The sequence below is a fragment of the Triticum aestivum genome, chromosome 7A (genome assembly GCF_018294505.1).
Source record: "Triticum aestivum cultivar Chinese Spring chromosome 7A, IWGSC CS RefSeq v2.1, whole genome shotgun sequence".
Taxonomy (NCBI): domain Eukaryota; kingdom Viridiplantae; phylum Streptophyta; class Magnoliopsida; order Poales; family Poaceae; genus Triticum; species Triticum aestivum.
Genome location: NC_057812.1, coordinates 607,306,330 through 607,331,500, shown reverse-complemented (window position 1 = coordinate 607,331,500; position 25,171 = coordinate 607,306,330). Strand labels below are relative to the sequence as shown.

General features: G+C 49.7%; 1 protein-coding gene across 2 annotated transcripts; it reads left to right on the top strand.

The window, feature by feature from the left end:
• The first annotated feature begins 251 nt into the window (after positions 1–251).
• Positions 252–23,721, top strand: LOC123148578 (disease resistance protein Pik-2). 2 transcript variants are annotated; one of them, XM_044568013.1, is made up of 2 exons: positions 252–1,162; positions 18,363–23,721. In XM_044568013.1, the coding sequence occupies exons 1-2, from the start codon at positions 252–254 to the stop codon at positions 20,290–20,292; spliced, it is 2,841 nt and encodes a 946-aa protein (XP_044423948.1). In that variant the 3' UTR covers positions 20,293–23,721. The 2 variants fall into 2 exon arrangements, with proteins under 2 accessions (XP_044423948.1, XP_044423949.1); XM_044568014.1 differs by lacking the exon at positions 252–1,162 and adding an exon at positions 16,421–17,212 and having other exon boundaries at positions 18,363–21,758.
• The last annotated feature ends 1,450 nt before the right edge of the window (positions 23,722–25,171 follow it).

Here is a 25,171-nt window from a genome sequence, read left to right as displayed (position 1 = left end):
GACACTATTTTTCTGGCCAATACACAGGTGCGTGCGTTTTTGTCTCGCTTGTCCAGCGCCGACGTGGCATGCGCGAGCACACACTCCATCCGCGCACCTTAATGTGTTTAATATGATTGGTAACATTGCACATTTTTTCAGAGCGTGGTTACGTTGCCTTGAAAACCAGGCGCTACTTTCCTTAAAGAAACAGCAAGTGCTAAATGCGCTATAAATATACTGGCTGGAAGGTAGAAGCTGCAGTTTGGAAAATGGAGGGTGCAATCATCAGCTTGACCGAGGGCGCCGTGCGAGGCCTCCTGTGCAAGCTCGGCGGCCTCCTCGCGCAGGAGAGCTGGCCGGTGCAGCGCCTCCACGGCGAGGTCCAGTACATCAAGGACGAGCTCGAGAGCATGACCGCCTTCCTCCGTAGTCTGGCCGAATCGTCCGACGGCCACGACGACCAGGTCCGGGTCTGGGTGAAGCAGGTGAGGGAGATCGCCTACGACGCCGAGGACTGCATCGACGACTACGTCCGCGGCCGCCAGCCGTTCGACAGGGACGGCGGCGCCGTCATGGCGTCCCTCCGCCGCTTTGTCCGTCTGCTCGCCACGCTAGGATCAGGCGGTGGTGGTCGCCGTCACCGGCGCATGGCGGCCCAGCTCCAAGAACTGAAGACTCGCGCCAGGGACGCCGGCGAGCGGCGTTCCAGGTACGGGGTGCTGCCGCCAAAGACGGCGCTCGGGCGTGCCAGCAGCCACGCGTCCAGCTCCGGCGTCTCCGGCCGCCTGGACCCGCGGCTGCACGCCCTCTTCACCGAGGAGGCGCAGCTGGTGGGCATCGACGGGCCGAGGGACGAGCTCGTGGGCTGGCTGATGGAGGACGACGCGCGGCTCCGGGTGCTCGCCGTCGTCGGGTTCGGTGGGCTCGGCAAGACCACGCTGGCGAGGATGGTGTGCGAGAACCCGCGGGTGAAGAGCGCTGACTTTCAGTGCTCCCCGTTCCTCATCGTGTCGCAGACGCTAAACGTCAGGGCGCTGTTCCTGCACATGCTCAGGGAACTGATCCAGCGGCCGCGCCTGGCTGCCGGCGACGATACCATGGATGATAGCTTGCACGGGGCGGAGAGCTGGGAAACGGCGCTGCTGGCCAACAAGCTCAAACTTTACCTGCAAGACAAAAGGTACGTACATCCGCATCAGTGGACCGAGACCAAGTCACGCTCTATTGGGCATTAAGGCCCTGCTTGGAATGTCGTTTTTCAGCCCATTACACCTGTAAAACATCCCCTCCGTAAAATAAAACAGCTGAGCTTCGACTAGGTGCTTGGAACACCGTTTTCGGGCTGTAAAAAATACACCCGTTTTTGCTTTTACACCCGGAACAGGCCCGTAAGATGGATCGGTAATTTAGCTTTTTCAACTTACTTTTGCCTAGGTAATTGTTGTCAAGGGACGCAAATATCATACTAGTATACACAAACAAAATTTGCATATTCGTGGCGCTACGGTTTTAGCGAGATTTTGTACACAATCATCATAATTTACTAGTTATTTATTGGTCTCTCCGTCCCAAAATAAGCTGATTCAATACAAATTTACTATTCCATCCGTCCCATAATATAGAAGTGTTTTTCACATTAGTTTTTTTTTCTTTTTTAAAAAGGAGGCGTACCCCTGGCCTCTGCATCTCTATGCACACAGCCATTTATTAAAATTAAGTTTCCCGAAGGTTCCAACAACAAGTCTCAACATGAAACAAAGATCTTACTAAACAAAGAAAAGCCACAAGCGGCCAAAAATAAAAATCACAACCGGCGCCATAAAGACTAGGAGACTAAACGCCTATCTTATTATTGGACCATCATCCAAACCGGTTGTATGTATCCCGTGCAACCATCTCCCATCGGCTGCACCCAATATGCATATGCTCCCTGTGGTCCGCACGGCTGAGTAATGACCACGTACAGATCCAAGTAGACGCTCTGAAAATGACCTGCAAAAAGTTGGTAATGGTTTGTCTGTTGAAGGCAACGTCATTGCGATAATTCCATAAAGACCAAAGTAATGCACATGCTCCCACTCGGATATGTGCCGCGGATTTTGGCTTCACTCCAGCCAACCAGTTATCAAACAAGTGTGATATCGTGAGAGGTGGAGTTATGTTGAAAGTAACGTGAATAGTTCTCCAAAGCAATTTAGCAAGCGGACATTTGATAAATAAATGTTCTATTGTTTCATCTTGATCACAAAAGCAACATCTTTTACTTTCTTCCCACTTACGCTTAGCTAAGTTATCTTTAGTAAGAATGACACCCTTATTCACAAACCACATAAATATTTTTATCTTCAAGGGCACCTTAATTAACTTTCCAAATATGTACTGTCCTCGGGATAGTCCCGGTATTAATGAAATCCGTGTACATGGATTTAACCGAGAAGACTCCTGACCTGGAAAGCTCCCATTGCAAAGTGCCTGGTACATTCGAAATGTTAACCTCCATTAATCGATGCACAAGATGTAACCATCTATCCCAACGCTCACCTATAACAGACCGCCTAAACTGAATATTAAGCGGAATGGAACCCAACACTGTAGCAACGAACACCTCTTTCCGTTGTGCAATGTTGTATAAGGATGGATACTGCAAGGCCAGCGGTGCATTGCCTAACCAAGTATCCTCCCATAATCTAGTATCCCGTCCATTCCCGACGATAAATTTAGTCCTGCTGAAGAAGGCTACTTTCGTCCTCATAACCCCTTTTTAGAACGGTGAGCCAGACGGTTTTGCCGTAACATGGGCTAGTGTTTTGGCATAGAGATATTTGTTATGCAATATCTGAGCCCAAACTACATCTCTTTCTATCGATAAACGGTATAGCCATTTGCTAAGTAAACACCTATTTTTCACCTCCAAATTTTCAATTCCCAAGCCTCCCTGGTCCTTTGGTCTACAAATTACATCTCATTTTGCCAGTCGATACTTATTTTTATTCTCATCAATTTGCCAAAAGAATCTAGATCGATAAAAATTCAATCTTTTCCGTACCCCAACCGGGACTTCAAAGAAAGAGAGGGGGAACATGGGCATACTTGTAAGTACAGAATTAACAAGCATCAATCTTCCTCCATAAGACAAAAGTTTACCCTTCCAGCAACTCAACCTCTTTTCAAACCGATCCTCGATATATTTCCATTCTTTATTAGTGAGCTTGCGGTGATGAATTGGAATCCCTAAATACGTGAAGCGTAACGTGCCTATTTCACACCCCAAACAGTATGCCTTTTCAAAATCCACTTTCAAGACCACTCCATCGAGCTTCTTCGAGTGAATTTCGTGCAAGGTCTCATGGAGAACGACCACTCCCTCAAGAATGTGTCGACCTGGCATGAAGGCGGTCTGGGTTGGTTGTACCACATAATGGGCAATCTGAGTCAGACGGTTTGTGCCAACCTTTGTGAAAATCTTGAAGCTCACACTGAGCAAACATATCGGCCTGAATTGCTCAATGTGAATTACTTCCGCCTTCTTTGGTAACAACGTGATAGTACCAAAGTTAAGCTTAAAAAGCTGAAGGTGGCCATTAAACAGATCCTGGAACATGGGCATCAAGTCGCCTTTAATAATACCCCAACATTTCTTATAAAACTCAGCTGGGAATCCATTCGGACCAGGTGCCTTATTATTTTCCATTTGGGATATCGCGTCAAACACCTCCTTCTCAGAAAAAGGTGCAGTGATCACTTCGTTCTCTTCATCCCTCAGTTGAGGAATGTCGTCCACCATGCTCTCATCGAGGGCGACATAATTCTCAGCTAGGGCCCCAAACAGATTTTTAAAATAGTTGGTGATATACATTTTATAATTTTCATGACCAACAATCGTACCCTCATCTTGTTCAAGTTGAATGATTCTCTTTTTTCTATGTTTCCCGTTGGCAATCATATGGAAAAATTGAGTATTGTTATCACCTTGAACAACCTAGCGCACTTTCGCTCTAAGTGCCCACTTCAATTCCTCTTCTCTAAGAAGCTTTGCCAAACTAACCTCAGCTTCTCTTTTAGACACTCGCTCATCCATATCCACCGCAGTGCTTTCAGCTTTTATGTCAAGGTCATTGATAACCTTTAACAATCTTTCTTTCTCTTTTCTGTAAACACCACTATTGTTCTTAGCCCATCCTCTCAAGAACTGTCTAAGATGTCGAATCTTATACTGCCACCGATCAATATTTGACTCTCCCCTTTGTTTCGCCGCCCATTCCCTTGTGATCAACTCAAGGTAATCCTCTCTCTCGAACCACGCAGATTCAAAAGAGAAAACATTCTTGTTTCCTTGGTGAGCCGCCTCACCAGAGTCCACAAGAAGGGGTGTATGATCAGATATCCCCCTCTGTAATGCATGCACTGTCACTAGAGGAAATTTTTGTTCCCACTCTATACTTGTGAGGATTCTATCAAGTTTTTCATATGTCGGATTTGGAAGAGTATTTTCCCAAGTAAATTGCCTCCCCGTGAGATCAATCTCTCCCAGGTCCAGGCTTTCAATAATCGCATTAAACATGAAAGAGCATCTGCCATCAAAATTGTCATTATTTTTCTCTTCTTGTCTTCTAATAATGTTAAAGTCACCACCAACAAGAATAGGTAGGTTGTCATCCCCACAAATCCTAACTAAATCTATGAGGAAGTCCGGTTTTAGCTTAGGCTGTGCCGCACCATACACAGCCACTAAAGCCCACCTGAACCCGTCAGTTTTCGACCGCACATGGAACTTAACTGCAAATTCCCCTCAGAATACATCTAGCACTTCCAGAGACTCGCAATTGACACCGAGGAGGATCCGCCCCGAGGTGGCAAACAATGCCAATCAAAGTCAAGACCACCTGAGATCGTTCAAAAAAATTGCGCAGTAAAATTATCCCTACCAGTCTCTAACAAAGCAATAAAATCAAGTTTGTAATCCCGAGAGGCATCCGCCAAAAAACTACGCTTAGCCAAGTCCCTTAGACCTCTGCTATTCCAAAAAATGTCTCTCATGAATCGTCATGAAATTTCTTCTTAAACTTAAGCCTAGCACTTCGACACACCGCAGAAAGGCCATACACCTTTTTTTGCCGTTTACGCGTTGGTGCCTGAGGGAGGATCATACAGTCCGCATGACTAGTGTCCTCGCCGAGACCTATAGGTGATGACAGAGTGGCCTCATGCCCCTCTTCTTGTTGGGGAACATTGCAGAAAACAAAAATTTTCCTACGGTTTCACCAAGATCCATCTAGGAGTTCATCTAGCAATGAGTGATTAGATGCATCTACGTACCTTGTAGATCGTGAGCAGAAGCGTTCAAGGAACGGGGATGATGTAGTCGAACACGACGTGATTCAAATCACCGATGATCTTAGCACCGAACGGACGGTGCCTCCGCGTTCAACACACGTACGGAACGGATGACGTCTCCTCCTTTCTTGATCCAGCAAGGGGGGAGGGGAGGTTGATGAAGATCCAGCAGCACGACGGCGTGGTGGTGGATGCAGGGTGTCACAGTAGCAGGGCTTCGCCTATACTACGAGAGAGAGAGACGTAACGGGGAGAGAGGGAAGCACCAAAGGCTGAGGTATGAAATCCCTCCTCTCCCCCACTATATATAGGAGGGCCAAGGGGGGTTGGTGCGCAGCCTAGGAGATCTAATCTCCTAGGTGCGGCTGCCAAGGGGAGGATTCCCTCCCCCCCAAGGCACCTAGAGGTGCCTTCCACCACTTGGACTCCTTCCCCATGGAAACCCTAGGCGCATGGGCCTAGTGGGGCTGGTGCCCTTGGCCCATGTAGGCCAAGGCGCACCCCCTACAGCCCATGTGGCCCCCCGGGACAGGTGGCCCCACCCGGTGGGCCCCCGGGACCCCTCCGGTGGTCCCGGTACAATACCGATAACCCCGAAACTTGTCCCGATGGCCGAAACAGCACTTCCTATATATAATTCTTTACCTCCGGACCATTCCGGAACTCCTCGTGACGTCCGGGATCTCATCCGGGACTCCGAACAACATTCGGGTTTACTGCATATACATATCTTCATAACCCTAGCGTCACCGAACCTTAAGTGTGTAGACCCTACGGGTTCGGGAGACAAGCAGACATGACTGAGACGACTCTCCAGTCAATAACCAACAGCGGGATCTGGATACCCATGTTGGCTCCCACATGCTCCACGATGATCTCATCGGATGAACCACGATGTCGAGGATTAATCAACCCCGTATACAATTCCCTTTGTCAATCGGTATGTTACTTGCCCGAGACTCGATCGTCGGTATCCCAATACCTTGTTCAATCTCGTTACCGGCAAGTCACTTTACTCGTACCGCAATGCATGATCCCGTGACCAGACACTTGGTCACTTTGAGCTCATAATGATGATGCATTACCGAGTGGGCCCAGTGATACCTCTCCGTTATCCGGAGTGACAAATCCCAGTCTCGATCCGTGTCAACCCAACAGACACTTTCGGAAATACCTGTAGTGCACCTTTATAGTCACCCAGTTACGTTGTGACGTTTGATACACCCAAAGCACTCCTACGGTATCCGGGAGTTACACGATCTCATGGTCAAAGGAAAAGATACTTGACATTGGAAAAGCTCTAGCAAACGAACTACACGATCTTTGTACTATGCTTAGGATTGGGTCTTGTCCATCACATCATTCTCCTAATGATGTGATCCCGTTATCAATGACATCCAATGTCCATAGCCAGGAAATCATGACTATCTGTTGATCAACGAGCTAGTCAACTAGAGGCTTACTAGGGACATATTATGGTCTATGTATTCACACGTGTATTACGATTTCCGGATAATACAGTTATAGCATGAATAAAGACAATTATCATGAACAAAGAAATATAATAATAATGCTTTTATTATTGCCTCTAGGGCATATTTCCAACAGTCTCCCACTTGCACTAGAGTCAATAATCTAGTTACATTGTGATGAATCGAACACCCATGGAATTCTGGTGTTGATCATGTTTTGCCCTAGGGAGAGGTTTAGTCAACGGATCTGCTATATTCAGGTCCGTATGTACTTTACAAATCTCTATGTCTCCATCTTGAACATTTTCACGAATGGAGTTGAAGCGACGCTTGATGTGCCTTGTCTTCTTGTGAAACCTGGGCTCCTTGGCAAGTGCAATAGCTCCAGTGTTGTCACAAAAGAGTTTGATTGGCCCCGACGCATTGGGTATGACTCCTAGGTCGGCGATGAACTCCTTCACCCATATTGCTTCATGTGCTGCCTCCGAGGCTGCCATGTACTCCGCTTCACATGTAGATCCCGCCACGACGCTCTGTTTGCAGCTGCACCAGCTCACTGCTCCACCATTCAACATATACACGTATCCGGTTTGTGACTTAGAGTCATCCAGATCTGTGTCGAAGCTAGCGTCGACGTAACCCTTTACGACGAGCTCTTCGTCACCTCCATAAACGAGAAACATTTCCTTAGTCCTTTTTAGGTACTTCAGGATATTCTTGACCGCTGTCCAGTGTTCCTTGCCGGGATTACTTTGGTACCTTCCTACCAAACTTACGGCAAGGTTTACATCAGGTCTGGTACACAGCATGGCATACATAATAGAACCTATGGCTGATGCATAGGGGATGACGCTCATCTCTTCTATATCTTCTGCCGTGGTCGGACATTGAGCTGAGCTCAATTTCACACCTTGCAAAACAGGCAAGAACCCTTTCTTGGACTGATCCATTTTGAACTTCTTCAAAATCTTATCAAGGTATGTGCTTTGTGAAAGACCTATGAGGCGTCTTGATCTATCCCTATAGATCTTGATGCCCAATATATAAGCAGCTTCTCCAAGGTCCTTCATTGAAAAACTCTTATTCAAGTAGGCCTTGATGCTGTCCAAGAGTTCTATATCATTTCCCATCAAAAGTATGTCATCTACATATAATATGAGAAATGCTACAGAGCTCCCACTCACTTTCTTGTAAACGCAGGCTTCTCCATAAGTCTGCGTAAACCCAAACGCTTTGATCATCTCATCAAAGCGAATGTTCCAACTCCGAGATGCTTGCACCAGCCCATAAATCGAGCGTTGGAGCTTGCACACCTTGTTAGCATTCTTAGGATCGACAAAACCTTCCGGCTGCATCATATACAATTCTTCCTTAAGGAAACCATTAAGGAATGCCGTTTTGACGTCCATTTGCCATATCTCATAATCGTAGAATGCGGCAATTGCTAACATGATTCGGACGGACTTCAGCTTCGCTACCGGTGAGAAAGTCTCATCGTAGTCAACCCCTTGAACTTGTCGATAACCCTTAGCGACAAGCCGAGCTTTATAGATGGTCACATTACCATCCGCGTCTGTCTTCTTCTTAAAGATCCATTTATTTTCTATGGCTCGCCGTTCAACGGGCAAGTCAGTCAAAGTCCATACTTCGTTTTCATACATGGATCCTATCTCGGATTTCATGGCTTCTAGCCATTTGTCGGAATCCGGGCCCGCCATCGCTTCTTCATAGTTCGAAGGTTCACTGTTGTCCAACAACATGATTTCCAAGACAGGGTTGCCGTACCATTCTGGTGCGGAACGTGTCCTTGTGGACCTTCGAATTTCAGTAGGAGCTTGATCAGAAGTATCTTGATCATTAATAACTTCCTCTCTAGTCGGTGCAGGTGCCTCAGGAACATTTTCTTGAGTTGCGCCATTTACCGGTTCAAGAGGCAATACTTCATCAAGTTCTACTTTCCTCCCACTTACTTCTTTCGAGAGAAACTCTTTCTCTAGAAAGGATCCATTCCTGGCAACAAAGATCTTGCCTTCGGATCTGAGGTAGAAGGTATACCCATAAGTTTCTTTAGGGTATCCTATGAAGACGCATTTTTCCGACTTGGGTTCGAGCTTTTCAGGTTGAAGTTTCTTGACATAAGCATCGCATCCCCAAACTTTTAGAAACGACAGCTTAGGTTTCTTCCCAAACCATAATTCATACGGTGTCGTCTCAACGGATTTCGACGGAGCCCTATTTAAAGTGAATGCGGCAGTCTCTAAAGCATAGCCCCAAAAGGATAGCGGTAAATCGGTAAGAGACATCATAGATCGCACCATATCTAATAGAGTGCGATTACGACGTTCGGACACACCATTACGCTGAGGTGTTCCAGGCGGCGTGAGTTGTGAAACTATTCCACATTTTCTTAAGTGTGTGCCAAATTCGTGACTCAAGTATTCTCCTCCACGATCTGATCGTAGAAACTTGATTTTCCTGTCACGTTGATTTTCAACCTCACTCTGAAATTCCTTGAACTTTTCAAAGGTTTCAGACTTGTGTTTCATTAAGTAGACATACCCATATCTACTCAAGTCATCAGTGAGGGTGAGAACATAACGATAGCCACCGCGAGCCTCAACACTCATTGGACCGCACACATCAGTATGTATGATTTCCAATAAGTTGGTTGCTCGCTCCATTGTTCCTGAGAACGGAGTCTTGGTCATTTTTCCCATGAGGCATGGTTCGCACGTGTCAAATGATTCATAATCAAGAGACTCTAAAAGTCCATCTGCATGGAGCTTCTTCATGCGTTTGACACCTATGTGACCAAGGCGGCAGTGCCACAAGTATGTGGGACTATCGTTATCAACTTTACATCTTTTGGTACTCACACTATGAACATGTGTAGTAATACGCTCGAGATTCATTAAGAATAAACCATTGACTATCGGAGCATGACCATAAAACATATCTCTCATATAAATAGAACAACCATTATTCTCAGATTTAAATGAGTAGCCATCTCGTATTAAACGAGATCCTGATACAATGTTCATGCTCAAACTTGGCACTAAATAACAATTATTGAGGTTTATAACTAATCCCGTAGGTAAATGTAGAGGTAGCGTGCCGACGGCGATCACATCGACCTTGGAACCATTCCCGACGCGCATCGTCACCTCGTCCCTCTCCAGTTTTCGTTTATTCCGCAGCTCCTGCGGTGAGTTACAAATATGAGCAACGGCACCGGTATCAAATACCCAGGAGTTACTACGAGTACTGGTAAGGTACACATCAATTACATGTATATCAAATATACCTTTGGTGTTGCCGGCCTTCTTGTCCGCTAAGTATTTGGGGCAGTTCCGCTTCCAGTGACCCTTCCCTTTGCAATAAAAGCACTCTGTCTCAGGCTTGGGTCCATTCTTTGACTTCTTCCCGACAGCTTGCTTGCCGGGCGCAGCAACTTCCTTGCCGTCCTTCTTGAAGTTCTTTTTACCCTTGCCCTTCTTGAACTTAGTGGTTTTATTCATCATCAACACTTGATGTTCCTTCTTGACTTCTACCTCTGCTGATTTCAGCATTGCAAATACTTCAGGAATGGTCTTTACCATCCCCTGCATATTGAAGTTCATCACAAAGCTCTTGTAGCTTGGTGGAAGCGACTGGAGGATTCTGTCAATGACCGCGTCATCCGGGAGATTAACTCCCAGCTGAGTCAAGCGGTTATGAAACCCAGACATAGTGAGTATGTGCTCACTGACAGAACTATTTTCCTCCATCTTACAGCTGAAGAACTTATCGGAGACTTCATATCTCTCGATCCGGGCATGAGCTTGAAAAACCATTTTTAGCTCTTCGAACATCTCATATGCTCCATGTCTCTCAAAACGCTTTTGGAGCCCCGGCTCTAAGCTGTAAAGCATGCCGCACTGAACGAGGGAGTAGTCATCAGTACGTGTCTGCCAAGCGTTCATAGCGTCTTGGTTCTGTGGGACGGGTGGATCACCTAGCGGTGCTTGTAGGACATAATCTTTCTTGGCAGCTATGAGGATGATCCTCAGGTTCCGGACCCAGTCCGTATAGTTGCTGCCATCGTCTTTCAGCTTGGTTTTCTCTAGGAACGCGTTGAAATTGAATACAACGTTGGCCATTTGATCTACAAGACATATTGTAAAGATTTTAGACTAAGTTCATGATAATTAAGTTCATCTAATCAAATTATTAATGAACTCCCACTCAGATTAGACATCCCTCTAGTCATCTAAGTGTTACACGATCCGAGTCGACTAGGCCATGTCCGATTAACACGTGAGACGGACTAGTCATCGCCGGTGAACATCTTCATGTTGATCGTATCTTCCATACGACTCGTGTTCGACCTTTCGGTCTCTGTGTTCCGAGGCCATGTCTTCACATGCTAGGCTCGTCAAGTTAACCCTAAGTGTTTTTGCATGTGTAAAACTTCTTACACCCGTTGTATGTGAACGTAAGGATCTATCACACCCGATTAACACGTGGTGCTTCGAAACGACGAACTGTAGCAACGGTGCACAGTTAGGGGAGAACACTTCTTGAAATTGTTGTAAGGGATCATCTTATTTACTACCGTCGTTCTAAGTAAACAAGATGCAAAACATGATAAACATCACATGCAATCAAATAATAATAGTGACATGATATGGCCAATATCACATAGCTCCTTTGATCTCCATCTTGGGGCTCCATGATCATCCTGTCACCGTCATACTCATCGACATGTAAGTTGTGATTCCTATTACAATAGCATGAACATCTCATACATCACATATAGATCATTCATCATTCATCACAACTTTGGCCATATCACATCACATAGCATACCCTGCAAAAACAAGTTAGACGTTCTCTAATTGTTGTTTGCATGTTTTACGTGGCTGCTATGGGTTTCTAGCAAGAACGTTTCTTACCTACGCAAAGACCACAACGTGATATGCCAATTGCTATTTACCCTTCATAAGGACCCTTTTCATCGAATCCGATCCGACTAAAGTAGGAGAGACAGACACCCGCTGGCCACCTTATGCAACTAGTGCATGTCAGTCGGTGGAACCTGTCTCACGTAAGAGTACGTGTAAGGTCGGTCCGGGCCGCTTCATCCCACGATGCCGCCGAATCAAGATAAGACTAGTAACGGCAAGCATATTGAACAAAATCAACGCCCACAACTACTTTGTGTTCTACTCGTGCAAGAGAACTACGCATAGACCTAGCTCATGATGCCACTGTTGGGGAACGTTGCAGAAAACAAAAATTTTCCTACGGTTTCACCAAGATCCATCTAGGAGTTCATCTAGCAACGAGTGATTAGATGCATCTACGTACCTTGTAGATCGCGAGCGGAAGCGTTCAAGGAACGGGGATGATGTAGTCGAACACGACGTGATTCAAATCACCGATGATCTTAGCACCGAACGGACGGTGCCTCCGCGTTCAACACACGTACGGAACGGATGACGTCTCCTCCTTTCTTGATCCAGCAAGGGGGGAGGGGAGGTTGATGAAGATCCAGCAGCACGACGGCGTGGTGGTGGATGCAGGGCGTCACAGTAGCAGGGCTTCGCCTATACTACGAGAGAGAGACGTAACGGGGAGAGAGGGAAGCACCAAAGGCTGAGGTATGAAATCCCTCCTCTCCCCCACTATATATAGGAGGGCCAAGGGGGGTTGGTGCGCAGCCTAGGAGATCTAATCTCCTAGGTGCGGCTGCCAAGGGGAGGATTCCCTCCCCCCCAAGGCACCTAGAGGTGCCTTCCACCACTTGGACTCCTTCCCCATGGAAACCCTAGGCGCATGGGCCTAGTGGGGCTGGTGCCCTTGGCCCATGTAGGCCAAGGCGCACCCCCTACAGCCCATGTGGCCCCCCGGGACAGGTGGCCCCACCCGGTGGGCCCCCGGGACCCCTCCGGTGGTCCCGGTACAATACCGATAACCCCGAAACTTGTCCCGATGGCCGAAACAGCACTTCCTATATATAATTCTTTACCTCCGGACCATTCCGGAACTCCTCGTGACGTCCGGGATCTCATCCGGGACTCCGAACAACATTCGGGTTTACTGCATATACATATCTTCATAACCCTAGCGTCACCGAACCTTAAGTGTGTAGACCCTACGGGTTCGGGAGACAAGCAGACATGACTGAGACGACTCTCCAGTCAATAACCAACAGCGGGATCTGGATACCCATGTTGGCTCCCACATGCTCCACGATGATCTCATCGGATGAACCACGATGTCGAGGATTAATCAACCCCGTATACAATTCCCTTTGTCAATCGGTATGTTACTTGCCCGAGACTCGATCGTCGGTATCCCAATACCTTGTTCAATCTCGTTACCGGCAAGTCACTTTACTCGTACCGCAATGCATGATCCCGTGACCAGACACTTGGTCACTTTGAGCTCATAATGATGATGCATTACCGAGTGGGCCCAGTGATACCTCTCCGTTATCCGGAGTGACAAATCCCAGTCTCGATCCGTGTCAACCCAACAGACACTTTCGGAAATACCTGTAGTGCACCTTTATAGTCACCCAGTTACGTTGTGACGTTTGATACACCCAAAGCACTCCTACGGTATCCGGGAGTTACACGATCTCATGGTCAAAGGAAAAGATACTTGACATTGGAAAAGCTCTAGCAAACGAACTACACGATCTTTGTACTATGCTTAGGATTGGGTCTTGTCCATCACATCATTCTCCTAATGATGTGATCCCGTTATCAATGACATCCAATGTCCATAGCCAGGAAATCATGACTATCTGTTGATCAACGAGCTAGTCAACTAGAGGCTTACTAGGGACATATTATGGTCTATGTATTCACACGTGTATTACGATTTCCGGATAATACAGTTATAGCATGAATAAAGACAATTATCATGAACAAAGAAATATAATAATAATGCTTTTATTATTGCCTCTAGGGCATATTTCCAACACTTCTTCCAAGGTCTCCTCATGTAGAAGGTTCACAGGAACGAGATCCTCGCATAAACCCTCCAACTCACATATACCCAACTCATTAATCTCACATTAGTGTAGTGTAAAAAACACTTTTATATTATGGGATGGAGGGAGTACAAAGTTGTATTAAATCAGTGACACTTATATTTGAATAAATTTGTATTAAATCAGCGGCATTTATTTTTTGACGAAAGAGGTATTAATTTAGTTGAAATAGTTTCAAGACAATTATAATTGAAACCCGACCATGCCTCTGTTCTTCCTTCCCGGGGCACCATGATAGATAGCATGTTTGTTACCAAGGCGTCGTGTACTGAAATTTCTTGTTTTTAGTAAATTTGGCATACATAAAGTTCACAACACATACTTTTGTTCATGACATATCATAAGGACATTCATAACATTTCACATACATAAAGTTCATGACACATGGTAAGTATATGATATTCACGAGATCTGACATACATGAAGTTCACAAAAAGTTCATAACGTTAAGCCCTAAGGACGAGTACAACACTTCACGGCGACCTAACATCCAAGTCAATAAACAAAGGCATTTTCGTGGCCACCACCATCGCCTTGGCCATGTCCACCATCACCACCACCACCGCGACCATGTCCACGACTGACACCACCAACGATGTCTCCAACACCACCATCACCACCACCGCTATCACAAGGCTTCGCCCCATCCGTGATGGAATCCACCACCCAATCATCCATGTCACCCCAAGAAAACGTTTTGTCTTCCATCTTCCACATGTTACCACCTTCATCTCCGGATCAGGGTATAGTGAGGTTCCGTGATATTAACTGTTGTAGCTTCTATAGGAAACCAATTATGGGAACCTTCTAGAAGTTTTCGAGCCCCCTTTTTCATTTTTTTTCTTTACCGGTTTTGCTGCTTCATTTTTAAATGCTCACACAGTCCAAAAAAATGTTTACAAAATTTCAAAAAATGTTAATTTCTTCCAAAAATATTCACCTCTTAAAAAATGTTCCCTTTCTTTTTGAATTGTTTTTCAAAATATCTTTATATTTTAAAAGTATTTGCAATAAAAAATGGTCAAAATTTTCTAAAATTATTTAAATTGACTAAAGACAATAAAAACCCGAAATCACTAATTATGGTGTACTCCTTGCAAAGATCACTCCCACCTCCCCACGTTGTGACAGGTGACGCGCTGTATGTGCATCACTTGTCGCAACCTGGGAGTTTTCCCTTTATTCATAGATTTGTTTATTCAAAACGTCTTATCTCTTAAACCGTGCGTCCAAATCTCGAATCATTTTCACCATTGAATTTCTCGCGTCAAGATTTTCAAAATTAGATCCCATGTTGATGGATTTTGACAAAGTCTTTTTTCTAAAAAAACAAAAAAACCAACCCGGGACCACAGTTTTTTCTCTTTCTGGAAGAGGCACGACCGTGCCTCTCGCGAAATCATAATCGTGCCTCTCACAGAAGAAAAAACATAGAGAGCACTTTTTTTTCGTTTCCGAGAGGTACGGCTGTACCTCTCGTGAAAGCACAACCGTGCCTCTCACGGAAGAAAAAAATGTGTTTTCCCTTTCCGAGAGGCACGACAGCGAAAGCACAACCGTGCCTCTCGCGGAAGAAAAGAAAATAGTAAACGCGTTTTTTTCTGAGAGGCACGGTCGTGCCCCTCGCGAAAGCAAAACCATACCTAGGCCGAAAGGGAAAAAAATATCATAAAACACGTCTTTTTGTTTCCGAGAAGCATGACTGTGCCTCTCGCAAAAGCAAAACCGTGGCTCTCGCAAAAGCAAAAAAATGCCTTTTTCACACAAAAAGAGTGTTTTTGAAAAAAAAATTGATGCAAAAGCTAAGGAAGACCAATGAAAAACCAAAAGGCAAAAAAAGAAAAAAAAAAGAAAAAAACCGAAAACATTTGCGAAAAAATTTGGAGGAAGTATCCAAAGCGCTATACGTGACGACGGCTGAGAGCGCGCAACACTGATCACTGCGAGCCTCCCAAAAGTGCGCTCGCCAACTAGTTGCTTCTGTATAAACCTCTAGAAAAAATCATTCACTACAGCCAGTGGCTCCCAATATATGGGCTAAAAAAAATCTTAGTAACGAATTTCAGCCGACGGCCCATTTCCCAATTTGTTTCTCCGCTCAGCCACGGTCCACTCAGGCCTCACGACCCGGCCTCACCTTCCCTCTCCGGCTAAGGCCTGGCCAAACGGGCCGGCCCGGCCCGGCCCGTGTTAGTCGTGCTTGGCCCGGCATGGCCCGCCGTGGCACGTTTAATAGTCGGGCCGCGACGTGCCGGTCCACGGGCGCTGCTCCTTGGCCCACGACCTTATAATGGGCCGGCCTGTTGGCCCGTTTAGCATGTTGGGCTGCACGTTTTCAGCATGTTGGACTAATTTTTAGACCTATTAGACTATATGTTAGGTATACATATAACATATGTATTGATTTAAAAATTATATAAAAAATAAGCGGGCCGTGCAGTGCCGGCCCGTGTGCCCAGGCTCCAGGCCCAGGCACGACCTAAGGCGTGCCACGTGCCGAGCACGGCCCATTTAGCCCGTGCTGTGCCTGGCCCATGGTGGGCCGGGCCGGCGTGCTCGCGGGCTGGCCTGTTTGGCCCGGCCCGTTTGGCCAGCTATACTCCGGGTCTCCCCCGCAGCCCCAACCTGACAGCGACGCCCACGACCTCGCCGCCGGCCCGCGCATCGCCGGAGCCCGTGCCGCGGGCCACCATATCCCCTCCCGCAGGCGGCCCCTCGTCCTGCCGAGCTCGACGCGCCAACGCCGGTGATGCGGAGCTCGAATCGGACGAGGACCTAGGCGTCTGACTGGCCGTGGGGGGCTTGGAGGCGGGGCTCCGGCATTAGCGGCTGCGAGGCGATGCTCCTGTGACCGGTCGTCGTCCCTCGTCGAGCAGGTCGCGATCGCGAGCTGCGCCGCGCAGCTGGACGCGCTCGTCCCAGATCGCCCGTGGCAGCTCCATGCTTCCATGGAGGTCGAGCACTTCGCAGGCGTGCCGCGTGCGCGGGGCGTGGCCGTGCTGCTCGCGCGGGAGGAGGCCGAAGGCCGAGCTGGGTGTGAGCTACGCGCGAGTCAGCCGCATCCACTGGGTCGTCCGGACTGGGTGTGCGCCGCGCGGTGGCGACGGCCTCCCCGGCATGGACGAGGACGGGCTCGTCCTCAGCTGCTGTGCTTGCTTGCTGCTACATGTGCTGCTGTGCGTGCTCTGTGGGGGCTGGCGGAGGGCATGCTCGCCGGGGAGATGATGACGGCATGCCAGTGGTGTGCTGGTACCGCGACGTGCAAGGCAATGCCTGTGGCGGCGTGGCCTTATCATTGCTCATCCCGGTCGACGCTCAATGGCGCACACCGATTGCTCGATGAAATGTGTGCACAAATGGGGGAATCCCTTGTATTACCATGGTAAAGTCTCCACCCCCCGTTGTCCGTTTGTCCACAAAATGGGAAAATGGGGTGGACAATTGAGGATTTTCCCTTCGAGATGCCCTCGAGATTGTCCTGGACGGATGTTTCAGAAGATAGGTGTGGCTGTGTTTGCATCGGGAGAAGATGAGTTTCTTTTTCACCCAATTGATATCTGGTTCACCACTCTTTGTTCACAGGACCTACAATGCTAGGTGCTTAAAAAAATAAATCAGGTTTTTCAGAAGCACCAGTGTCTATTTCTACAGAAGAGGCACCTAATTAAGCATCTACCCTCTACAAATAAGCACCGGTGCTTAAAGAAACACTAGTTTATTTTCTAACCATCTCTCGTAAGCACCCTGCATTGTATAAGGCCTTAGTAGCCTTAAGCATGTGACGTCATTATGCTGATGATACACACGGCCTAGCACGATATTGGTCCACTCTGCACATGGCTCTCCTCAATCGTCATAAGCAATGAAGGATTGAAGGCAATTTTAATGTCCTTTTTCTTTTCGTTATTAAGCAATGTTCTTATTGTCCTAACGAACATGTCTATGATTTGATATTGTAGGTGCTGAGATTTTCTAATATAAATTTGGTCAAAATTTACAAATTTTACTTAAGACAAAACTAATATGCGAAGTAAAAAACCCGGAGGGAGCACATGTTCCTCGAGTTAAAAGAAAGTTTCCTTTTCTTTTCCCTGGTCGAGTGAATCCATGGCATGATAGCCTGGCCTCTGCTCTTTGGACATGACTAGTTAGTGTCCAAAACTAAATCTATCAATTTTTTTGATGATGGTATAGTCCTTGGACGTGAGTACGCTTAGTTACTAATATAGTTTAGGGAAAAGGAGTAATTTTTATCCCTTAGCCCCTACTCAGAGTGTAGTTTTGATCATTAAACTCTAAAACCACATAAAGACCTCTCTTTATTTGGTGTTCAAATCTTCTGGGCTGTATCATTCATATATCTCTGCTACCTGTTGTGTTTGTTATTTTGCATTAAGTAGCTCTGGATAAAAATTATATTCCAATTAATTGTACTTCATTTTTATATCCATGTGCTCCATCTCCTGAATACTGGATGTTTTGATTCTAAAATATTGTCCAGTGACTTTAGTATTGTGAACTTCATATTGTAGGTACATTGTGATTCTTGATGACATATGGACTTCATCAGCATGGGAGAACATCAGATGTGTGTTTCCTGACAATGAAAAAGGAAGCAGAATTATAGTGACCACCAGGAACGAGGATGTCGCTAATACATGTTGTTGTCATTCCCAAGATCGGATTTACAAAATTCAACGCCTATCTGAGATTGCATCACGTGAGCTATTCTTCAAGAGGATCTTTGGCTTAGTAGATGGATTGCCAAACAATGAGTTGGAAGAAGTTTCAAATGTCATACTCAAGAAATGTGGGGGGTTACCATTAGCCATAGTCAGCATTGGTAGCCTTCTCGCTAGCAAACCAAACAGAACCAAACAAGAGTGGCAGAAGGTTTCTGATAACTTGGGCTCTGAACTTGAAATAAATCCAACTCTGGAAGGGACAAAGCTAGTCTTATCTTTGAGTTACAATGATCTGCCATACCATCTGAAGGCTTGCTTCTTGTATCTAAGTATCTTTCCTCAAAATTATGTGATCAAGAGGGGACCTTTGGTGAGAATGTGGATAGCCGAAGGATTTGTCACCGCAAAACATGGACTTAGTATGGAGGAGGTTGCTGAAAGATACTTTGATGAGTTCGTCGCCAGAAGCATGGTGCATCCTGTGAAAATTGATTGGAGTGGTAAGGTGAGAAGCTGTCGAGTTCATGATATAATGGTTGAAGTCATCATGTCCAAGTCACTTGAGGAGAACTTTGCATCCTACTTCTGTGAAAATGGAACCACACTGGATTCCCATGACAAAATCCGGCGCCTCTTCTTCCAGAGCAGTAGCCACTTAGTGCAGAGAACAAGTGCTAGTGTAGCTCATGTTCGCACATTTAGAATGTCACCTTCCATGGAGGAAATCCCATTCTTCTTCGCACACTTGCGGCTGTTAAGAGTGTTGGATATGCAAGGCAGTAGCTGCTTGAGCAACAAGGATTTAGACTGTATCTGTAACTTTTTCCAACTGAAATACCTAAGCCTCAGAAATACCAGTATTTCCAAATTGCCGAGATTCATAGGTCATCTAAATTACTTGGAGACACTAGATATCAGAGAAACACTTATCAAGAAGCTACCAAGTAGTGCCAAGAGCCTGGTACGTCTGAAGCATTTGTTAGTTGGACATAAGACACATCTTACTAGGACAGGTAGTGTGAAGTCCTTCAGAAGATCCTCTGGTCTAGAAATGACACCTGGGGTTCTCATGAACATGGCATCCCTTCAATCAGTATGCCATATAGAGATAAAAAAGGACCCATCAGTGTTCCAGGAGATAAGCTTGTTAAGAAATCTAAAGAAGCTGAATGTTCTCTTCCATGGGGTAGAGGTAAACTGGAAACCTTGTCTGGAATCATTAAGCAATTTGCCAGGATCTGTGCGCTCGCTTTCCATTCAAATATTTGATGGAGATGGAAGCATCTCATCGGAGGAAATGCTATCTTCAGTGGAGTCACCCCCTCTCTTGGTTACAAGCTTTGGCCTGACGGGCAAGCTGGAGCGCTTGCCTCTGTGGGCAGCATCACTTAGAAACGTCTCGACGTTTACTCTTCGCAACAACGGGCTCCACGCCGACGCCATAGACGTCCTTGGAGACCTGCCAAGTCTGCTCTGCCTCAAGCTGTATCACAAATCATATGCCGATGACTGCCTCATATTCCCGCAGGGTAAATTTTTGAAAGTCAAGCTATTGGTTATTGACAACTTGGAGAACATTGACAAGGTGTGCTTCAAGGATGGTTCTGTGCCGTGTCTTGAAAGGCTTACATTGTCATTCCTACGGGAACCCAAGCACGGGATCTCTGGTCTTGAGAACCTTCTGAAGCTGAAGGAGATAGAGTTCTTTGGTAACATCTATTCCTATCGGCCGTTGTTAGGAGCTAGGGTTCAGGCTCCTCTAGATCGTAGGTGGTAGGGAAAGGAGGGAGCGGGGCGTGGGCTAGAACGCGGCGGCCGGCGGCGAGGCGCCGTCCTTGCGGCTGGGTGGCGGCGGCGCAGGAGAGAGAGAGCTAGGGTTTAGGGTTCCGGCTCCTCTGGGAGCCGGGCAATAGAATAGTCTTATTGCTTAATCCTCAAAATAGTCTTACAACTTGTATATATAATCATAATCTGAAAATAAACTAAGATAACTTGGGCCTTAAGCCTGCCCAGTGGGCCCCCGGCGGCCATAGACCTGGCCGGTCATAACATCTCTCCCCGCCTGCGCAAACAGCTCGTCCTCGAGCTGAAAGTCGGGGTAGTGCTGGCAGAACTCCTCGCGTTGCTCCCAAGTAGCGTCCTCCTCTGGTAGTCCAGCCCACCGAATCAACACGTACTAGGAGCCTCAGCGCAGCTGAGCCTTCAGCGCCTTCTCTGGTGCAGGAAGGAGACGCCCGTCCGCGAGCGGCGGAAGCGCCGGTGGTGCCGCGGGTGGATCGCCGCGGAAAGGCTTGAGCAGCCCGACATGGAAGACATCATGGATCCGTGCACCTGCCGGAAGCTGAAGACGGTACGCCACTTTGCCAATGCGTTCCAGGATAGCAAAGGGACCGGCATAGCGAGGACCGAGCTTCTTCCTCGCGCGGGGGTCCAACGACTGCGTAGAGCGATGAAGTAGACGCAGCCAGACCCAATCACCCACCGCGAACTCCGCCTCACGATGGTGGCCATCATAGTATCATTTGGCCAACTGCTGGGCCTGGAGGAGTCGTTGCTGGACCTCCGCGAGCATCTCATCACGGCTCCTCAAAAGAGCCCCGGCTGCCTCGGTCCGTGCCGAGGCTGGATCAACCGGCAGAATCGGCGGGGGCGGCCGGCCATACACCACCTCAAAGGGCGTAGCACGGAGGGCGGAGTGCTAAGAGGTGTTGTAGCAGTACTCTGCCCACGAGAGCCAGTCCACCCATGCGCGAGGGCGATCACCTGTAACACAACGCAAATACATGGCAATCACCTTGTTAACGATCTCCGACTGGCCATCTGTCTGAGGGTGGAAGGCGGTACTCAGGCGGAGCTTCACGCCTTCCAGTTGGAAGAGGTCGCGCCATACATGACCCGTGAACACAGGATCTCGATCACTGACGATCGAAGAAGGAAACCCGTGGAGACGGACAATGCCATCGAAGAAGGCCCGCGCGGCAGATGCCGCTGAATATGGATGGCCAAGGGCGATGAAATGAGCATACTTGGAGAAGCGGTCGACCACCGTGAGAATGATGGACTTGCCGCCCACCTTGGGAAGGCCCTCGATGAAATCCATGGAGATGTTCGCCCAAACCTGAGACGGGACCTCCAAGGGCTGAAGCATACCAGCTGGTCGCAGGGTCTCTGTTTTGTTGCACTGGCACGTCACACAAGACCGTACCCAGTCGCGGACCAGTGCACGATCACCTGGAATGTAGAAGTCGGCGCGGAGGCGATGTAGCGTCTTCTGCATGCCCTCATGGCCCGCCGAGTGGGCGAGACGCAGCACCTGCTGACGAAGATCGTCGTGGTCCGGAACGAAGACGCAGCGCTCATGGAGAAGCAGGCCGTCGGCTAGACGCCACGGCTCCTCTAGCTCGCCCGCCGCCAGCTGTTGCTGCAGGAGGAGGGCGTCGGCCGCGGCAGCGTTCGCCCGGCGAATGTCGGCGTAGAGGGCGAAAGAGGGCCCGGTGATGATGCAGAAGGCAGCCCCTTCCGCCGCCCCATCGTCCACATCGGCGTCACGCCGAGATAGGGCGTCGACGACGGTGTTGACGCGACCCGGCCAGTACTCGACGGTAAAATCAAAGCCAAATAGTTTACTGATCCACTAGTTCTGGGGAACCGTCGAGAGCCTCTGATCCAGCATGAACTTGAGGCTGTAGTGGTCCGTGCGGATCTGGAAGGAACGGCCCCAAAGATAGGGCCGCCAATGGCGTACTGCCTGCACCAACCCAATGAGCTCACGCTCATACGCCACCAATTTAAGATGGCGAGCAGCAAAGGGGCGGCTGAAGAAAGCGAGGGGTCCATCGCCCTGGTGCAAGACCGCACCAAACCCCGCACCGGAAGCGTCGTAGTCGACGGTGAAGGGAAAGTCGAAGTCCGGCATCTGCAGTACGGGTCCCGTCGTGAGGGCCCCCTTGAGGGCCTCGAACGCTGAAGTGGCCTCCGTATCCCAAGAGAAGGAGTCGCGGCGGAGGAGACGCGTGAGCGGGGCAGCGATAAGGCCAAACTCCCGGATGAACTTCCGATAGTACCCGGCAAGACCAAGGAAGCCGCGAAGAGCCCGCGGAGACTGCGGAATGGGCCAGGCGGCGACGACCGCCACCTTGTCGGCGTCCATGGCCACACCCTCGGCCGAGATGACGTGGCCGAGGTAAGCAACCGAAGGTGTCCCGAACGAGCACTTCGAGCGCTTAAGATGAAGATGATGCGCCCGAAGCTCGTTGAAGACGATGGCCACATGCTGGAGGTGCTCTGCCCAAGAGGCGCTGTAGATAAGAATGTCATCAAAGAAAACGAGCACAAATCGACGTAAGTAGGGCCGGAGGACATCGTTCATCAAGGCCTGACATGTCGCCGGGGCGTTGGCGAGGCCAAAGGGCATCACCAAGAACTCGAAGTGGCTGTGATGGGTCCGGAACGCCGTCTTGGCGATGTCGTCGGGATGCATGCGCACCTGATGATACCCCGACCGGAGGTCCAGTTTGGTGAAGAAGCGCGCACTATGTAGCTCATCCAGGAGTTCATCGACCACCGGAATAGGAAACTTATCCTTAAGTGTGAGAGCATTAAGGGCGCGGTAGTCGATGCAGAAATGCCAAGTGCCGTCCGACTTACGGACGAGGAGGACCGGCGCCGTAAAGGGTGATGTAGAGATACGGATAATGCCTGCGGCAAGCATGATGGCGCACTGCCGCTCCAAGTCGTCCTTCTGCAACTGAGGGTACCGGTAGGGTCGTACTGCCACCGGAGCCGAGCCCGGCAGGAGATGAATACGATGGTCGTAGACCCGGGCCGGCGGAAGGCCCTGGGGTTCCGCAAAAAGATCACCGTGCTGCTGCAGGAGGTGATCCAGCAGCGGATGCTCGGCCTCCGTGGTGGCCGCGGCTAGCTGGAGTGGGGGCGACGCCGGGGTGCCGCCAATGCCCTCCCACCGGATGCGGCGGCCGAGGTGCCAAAAGGTCATCGTCAGGGCGTCGAAGTCCCAAAGTATGGGGCCGAGAGTCCGCAAAAAGTCGACGCCGAGGATGAAGTCGAAGCAGCCCAAGTCGATGCCGGCACATGTGATGGTGAAGTGCTCGTCGCCGATAGTAATGGGAACGTCCCGAGCGAGCCCATGGCATCGGAGGCGGTCGCCATTAGCGACGGTGACCCGCAGCTGCTCCCCTCCCGTCGGCTGTAGGGCAAGGCGTCGCATAGTAGCCTCCGGAAGGAAGTTATGTGTAGAGCCCGTGTCTAAGAGAGCCACCAGAGTCTCGCCGTGGATCGTGACCGGAATAAGCATAGTCCGCTCATTGCGGATGCCGGCCAACGCGTGGAGGGAGACGACAAGGGCCGTAGCCGGCGCGGGCGCGGGTGCCGGCGCGACCTCGGCGGCGGCTGGGTCGCCGAGTCCATCGTCGGTGGCAGCGTCCTCGGTCTCGTCGACTGTCTCCAAGTAGAAGAGGCGCGGGCAGACATGGCCCGGGGCATAGGGCGCATCACAGTTAAAGCACAGCCCTAGGCGGCGGCGCTCGAGCTGCTCGGCCTGCGAGAGGCGCCGGAAGGGCCGCGTCGCGGCCGGAGTGGCTGTCGGTGAGGCGGCTGCAGAAGCTGGTGCGGCCGGCGGTGGTCGTGGAGGCACTCGGCTTCCCTGAGGTGGTGCGGGCCGTGTTAAGGCCTGGGCGCGCTGCTCGAACGCCCGAGCGTAGTACATGGCCGTCTGCAGGTCCTGGGGTCCCTTCATCTCGACGTCCATGCGGATGTGGTCGGGAAGGCCGCCGATGAAAAGCTCAGCCCGCTGTAGTGCTGTCACCCCCGGTGCGTGACACGCCAGAGCCTGGAAGCGGTCGGCGAAATCCTGGACCATGGAGGTGAAGGGTAGGCGGCCCAGCTCGGACAAGCGGCTGCCGCGCCGTGGCGGACTGAAGCGAAGGAGACACAGCTCGCGGAAACGATCCCAGGGGGGCATGCCGCCCTCGTCCTGCTCGAGGGCGTAGTACCATGTCTGGGCGGCACCCCGGAGGTGGTATGACGCGAGCCAAGTGCGCTCAGACGCGGGTGTGCGCTGTCCCCGAAGAACTGATCACACTGGTTTAACCAGTTAAGAGGGTCCTCCGAGCCATCATACGTGGCAAAGTCGATCCGGGCAAAGCGAGGTGGTGTCGGGGTCGATGCGCCAGTGCCCACCGGTTCATCGATGCGAAGGGCCGAGGACGGCGCGTCGAACTGTAGCGTGGGCACCGCCGGTTCGCCGGCCTCCGTGTAGACCGGCGGTGGCGACGATCCGGTGAGCCAAGCCGGAATCGGAGAGGGCGAGGGTGGAAACCGCACCTGCTGGATCGGAAGCCCCCCGGAAGGGCCTTGACTCAGGCCGGCGGTAGGCGGTGGGGACGGCGTGGGGGCTGGCGCAGCCGGCGCGGAGGGGGCCGGGGCAGACCAGACCGGCCACAAGGTTGGGGCGGACGCGGCCGATGCCGCGGGTGCTGGCGCGGGCCAGTGTGGCCAGGCCGGCGCTGGAGCGGCCGGCTGTTGTAGCGCCGGGTAGCCGCCGGCGAGCGCGGCAGGCACCGAGTGCCACGGAAGCGTCGGCGGCCCGGAGGGCACAGGCGGCGGGGGCGGCTGTGGCGGTCCGTACAGGCTGGCCA